Genomic DNA, 5,456 nt, shown 5'->3' on the forward strand with positions numbered 1-5,456 from the left:
AAAAAAAAAACACACTCTCTCTCTCTCTCTCTCTCTCTCTCTCTCTCTCTCTCTCTCTCTCTCTCTCTCTCTCTCTCTCTCTCTATATATATATATACACACACACACATATATATAAATAAAATTTATTTATTTTTTCTGGAATTTTCAGAAAAGTCCACTTTCATCTCTGTATAAATTACATAAAAAACAGGAACGAAAATAACATTTGTCACCCACATAAAATCTGAATATGTTGTTCTCTTGAGGAAATCAATCTGTCCGTTCATCAGTTTTCTATACTGTTTATCCTCACTGGTGTTGCATTTGAGGCTCAACTCCTCTGAGCTGACTTTGGGCGAGAGGTGAGGTACAACCTGGCGTGTAATGGTTAAACAAAATTCTAAATAGTAGAGCTGAACGATTCAAGAAAATAATAATTGCATTTTCCCCCTCCAATATTGCAGTTGCTATTTAATATTCTTTTAATGATTGTGTTTTTTTCTGAAATATATGGTGGCAACGCAAAAAATATAGAGGACCAGACTTGTCCATACTCCTTGAGCTGAAGTCCACAAAGATTTATTTGTTTCTTGTGTTTGAATTTGGAGATACAGTTCCAGAGTGTTTTACTTTGGTCCTCAATATTTGTGAATAATAATGCCTGAACAGAAAGGCCTTGAATGACAGGAAGGTTTTTCCTGGTCTCACATCTGAATATCTTACTAACTGCCTGGAAAACTATACATTAAAAAATGTCTTGAGTGCTTTTCCTAAGAAAGTGATGAGGATTGGAAATGTACCAGAAAGAGATTGATTTCATTTTGTGTTATATTGTTGTATTCCATAATTTCCTGACCACTCTTTATTTATTAATAATCTCCCAAGTGATGACCAGTTGGAGGATTCAGACAGCGATGAGCATTCCCGGTCCGAGTCAGTCACAGGTACTCTACCTGCACACACAGAATTTGGTTTTGTAGTTTTATTTCCATTCATAAGCTGTTGCCCTCAATGTTGGCCTTATTAGTCTAAATTTGAAGATATGTCTGTACTTTTTTAACATATTTTGCCTCTGTTACAGGCCAACCGTCCCAGTGGGAGAGCATGGATCTGAGCCTAGGCGTGACAGCGCTCAGTGTGCTCCAGCAGCCAGAGAAGCTCCAGTGGGAGGTGGTGGCCAGTGTGTTGGAGGACACAGTCAAAGACCTGGAGGAGCTTGGTGCCAATCCTTCACTGAATCAAGCCAAGACCCACAACCAGGCCAAAGCAAAGGAAAAGCTCCCCGAGCAGCACAACATTCCTTTCCCCTGCTTGCTGGCTGGAGGCCTGCTCAGTTACCGCACAGCATTTAGCAACTCCACAGCTGGAGCTCACCCCACAGTCCCACCTTCAACTCGCAGATTGTCTGATGGTCCTTGTAGAACTCAGGGCCCGGAGCCCTTCCAAGCGGGACCTATCCAGGACCAAGGTCCCATGGAAATAGATACGTGTAATTCCCAGACTGCTGCCCAAGAACAGTGCTTTTCTAACTTGGGAGGTTCTCAGCCTCCAAGTCCCTCCTCTGCGCCATCTGTGCACAGGACTATACCCGTGCTGTTATTATACAGTATCAGAGAGACAGATGACAAGACCTCAGGGCAGGTGTTTGCTCAGATGAACAACCTAATGAGCAAGGGTCTCCACGACGAGACCTTCACTGTGCCGCAAATTATCGAGATGGAGTTTGACTCACACGAGCAGCTCCTTCTCCAGGATCCTCCCATCACGTATATCCAACAGTTTGCTGACTCTGCAAACAATCTGGCTGGCTTTGATGGTCAGATGGACAAATGGAACACATTAGCTGCTGCTACTGCATCTGTCCCGCCTCGACCTGGAACGCTAGTACAGTGTTTGAGGTTACCCAAACAGCTCGAAGAGGAGAATCTTTGTGTGGACTCAATTACACCATGCTGGGATGGTGTGCACCTTTTAGTTGGGCTGCAACCATGCAACGCAGAATCTCTGAGTGCGGCGAACCAGGTGGAAGCCCTGAACAATCTGAATCGCCTGCACTCTGCTCTGTGCAACCAGCAAAAGAGGGACACCCTTCATCCAGTTGCTAATGGAGTGGAAGCTAACCACCAAGAGGGCACACTTTCCCAAGCACCCTTCATCCTGCCTTCAGGGGACCACCAGCAGACGTGCCCAAGCGGCGGCGGCTATCTTGCACTCTATAAGCTCAACTACTCTACCCGTATTGTAACCTTGGATGAGGAACCTGTTAAGGTGCAGCAGATATGTCAGCCTTGCGATGCAATTACTTCCCTCATACTGCTTCCTCCAGATGTGCTTGATAGCAGGGAAGATGACAGTGAGGAAACTCCAGAGGAGCCTCCTTCTGGTTCAAAAAATGGCACTCCACGGTTTGGAATGCCCTTGGCAGGGTCTGCTGCACCTTTAACTCGGACTGCCTGTGGGACAACCACAAGCAGCAGCAGTGCTACCGCTACCAGTCCCTCTGCCAATCATAAAGAGTCCAAGAAACAAGAAGTGGCAGGCCTGGGCCATTTAGTGGTGACTACACAGGGTGGGAATATTATGATCCTGGACCTGTCGACATTGGAGGTTCTAACCAAGGTGGAACCCCCTAAGAAAGAGGGAGCAGTGGAAGAAATAGACCCATTTGTGTCTGTAACTTATTGCTCTGGGACTGACCGCCTTTGTGCATGCACTAAAGGTAAGTGTTTAAATTTCATCAGCATCACTGCTGATCTCTGGCAGTAAAAGGCCATTCTTTTGTGTGTGCTTTAGGAAGGTTGATAAGAAAGTGTTACGACTGCACAGTTATTCCCCAATATTTGGAATTGTGAAAATGCCGGAGTTCTTTTGATAATCAGATTTTGTTTTCCCGACCATTTTCACATCGATGCAGTATTTTGAGGGAGCGGGAGAGGGAGGGAGAGAGAGGAAGGGAGGTCAGAGATGGGGAGAGATGCAACAGCTCTGATCGCAAGCTGCAATTGCAGACTGCTGACTGCTAACAATTTCCGGTGATGCAGGTCATGCGCCACCGTAGGTTTAAGGTGACCTGCTTTTTAAATTATATTTTTTCAATACTTTTTTTTCGTGAAAGTGAAACAAAGGCTGCGTAGGGTGTGCTGTCAGAAAAATTTAAGTAGAATGATTAAATGAAGCATCTGCGTATGTTAGTATTAATTGTAATCTTTCTTTACAGGTGGAGAGCTTCATTTCCTTCAAATTGGAGGAGTTTGTGATGATATAGATGATGGAGACATGTTTATTGATGGCCCCATTTCTAAAGGGGCAGAACTGTTGCTGGAGTGGGCCAGGCCTTCCTCTAACCCTTCTAGTCCTGGGATCTCAGGTATAAGTTACACCCTAAATGACATTTTTTGTTATTTTGCCTGATTTTCCACACATACTTGATTATTGCACAGGTGTAGAGCTCCTGGTGGACCAACCGCTGACGACAGAGAGCCTAATGTCTCTGGTGGAGCTGACGCGCTTTGAGACATTGACTCCCCGCTTCTCAGCCACTGTGCCACCATGCTGGGTCGAAGTACAGCAAGAACAGCAGCAACGGCGCCATCCACAGCATCTCCACCAGCAGCACCATGGGGATGCAGCTCAGCACACCCGCACCTGGAAGCTTCAGAGTGATAGGTTTGCAACACTGGCAACTTGGTATGACCAAATTAATTTATCAGCAGGTGATGTAGTGGTGTTTGTGCGTTGTGTAGTTCCAGCTGGGATGAGCATGTCTTCGAACTGGTGCTGCCGAAGGCCTGCATGGTCGGCCATGTGGACTTCAAGTTTGTCCTGAATGCCAACATTGTCAACATTCCTCAGATACAGATAACTTTATTGAAGAATAAAGCACCCGGCCTAGGAAAGGTCAATGGTAAGGCCAACATTTTGTTTTTTCCTAGACTCATTTTGTAAAATTAAAAGAAATTAGTTACATTTGACAACCCTAATTGACAATCAGTGGCCCCGCTCATTTTGTAAAATTAAAAGAAATTAGTTACGTACATTTGACAACCCTAATTGACAATCAGTGGCCCCATGTTTGTGGGAATATTTAGTAGGCATGCACCGCAATGTAAATTCTTGGCTGAAAAAGAACCCTGAAAATGGCCAAACCAACCCAGAAAAATTGAATCATCAAAAGAAATGTCATTACCTTAAAAGAATATATATATATTCTAAGTTGGGTTGTTTTCTGCGCGCTGCCAAATCTATCTGTATGTAAAATTTCAAAGATTAATTGATTTATATGAGACCAGCATTATTAGACAGCTCTGTGGTCTTTTTAATTGTAGTCACTTAGGTAAAGCAATGAAACGTGGTAAATCTCGGAACAACAAAAGTCATCATTGAAACCAGCGAATATCAAATTGAAATTTTCCATGAAATAGTAATATCAATGTTGGTGACTATATAATGAATATGATTAGTGTGCAACATTTTTGTTATAGGTGCCATCCATAGAAAACTAATTAGGAGTCGAGAATGAACAACCACTCCACGAGTTGATAAAATACATGGCAAGGAAAAAAATACCACCGTTACAAGACCATGATAAATTCATGGAAGGATCATTAGAAGTGACGGAAAATATGAGCCATTGAGGCAGGTCAGAGTAACATCACTAGGGACCTGGCAAACTATCCCAAAAATGTCTGTAGTTTGACCAGTTTACTTGAAATTTAGCAGAAGAAATGACATAACATGAACATTTGGATTTTTAAATCGGCCTTGCCGTACTTTCCGGACTGTAATATGCTAGCTACTGTTTCCCCCACTCTTTAAACCCTGCGTCTTTTAATGTGACAAGGTTTATTCAGGAATTTTTACTGATAAGCTCAAAGCAGTCAATAGATTTACCCATGTCATCACGTCTCACCACGCACGTCACGGTGGAGTCTGCCCTCAAGCTGAATGTTCATCAGCCATTTGCGGTTGGAGTACGCATGCATGAGGGTGGGGCAGACTGCCTCAAGAGAGAAATGCGTAAGTTCATATGTTTAGTGAAGCAGCTGTTTAAGAAAAAATTGAGAGCGAAGATACATATCTTGAGTATAATGAGTATCGGGAACGAGTGCCATTAATCTAGCCCTTTTTACTGTGTGACACCCGTCTCTCCGTTGCTTGTTTGGCGACCAGCTCCCATCCTCGCTTGCAACAGATGAAAGGGCAGCAAGTCTGGCCTTGCAGCAATATCCCCTCGCGGACTTAAGTCCGTGCATCCCCTGCGTCTCCCCAACATGTAACAAATTAGTTTCCAAAAGCAGAAGTCCTACGTGGTGGAGCTTGTCGCCGAATTTCAGGGATGGCAATTTTCCGCGGATACGCGGAAATCCGCCGTTTTATTTCTTAAATTGATCATTTTTGTGAATCGTCTAAATCCGTTGAGAAAATTTTAGGGGGGGTCAGGTACCTTATCGTCGAGTTTTCACGAGCTCTCCCGA

At 43.9% G+C, this 5,456-nt stretch overlaps 1 protein-coding gene across 1 annotated transcript in view; it reads left to right on the plus strand.

The window, feature by feature from the left end:
• Window positions 1-5,456, plus strand: part of birc6 (baculoviral IAP repeat containing 6) — a 101,269-nt gene that overhangs the window by 13,429 nt on the left and 82,384 nt on the right. Inside the window, exons 7-11 of the mRNA XM_019881884.1 lie at window positions 832-926; window positions 1,064-2,701; window positions 3,200-3,349; window positions 3,423-3,648; window positions 3,726-3,886. Coding sequence (XP_019737443.1) covers window positions 832-926; window positions 1,064-2,701; window positions 3,200-3,349; window positions 3,423-3,648; window positions 3,726-3,886 — 2,270 coding nt within the window. The remainder of the gene's footprint in view (window positions 1-831; window positions 927-1,063; window positions 2,702-3,199; window positions 3,350-3,422; window positions 3,649-3,725; window positions 3,887-5,456) is intronic.

This window comes from Hippocampus comes, unplaced genomic scaffold, assembly GCF_001891065.2.
Source record: "Hippocampus comes isolate QL1 unplaced genomic scaffold, H_comes_QL1_v1.1 scaffold36, whole genome shotgun sequence".
Lineage (NCBI taxonomy): Eukaryota > Metazoa > Chordata > Actinopteri > Syngnathiformes > Syngnathidae > Hippocampus > Hippocampus comes.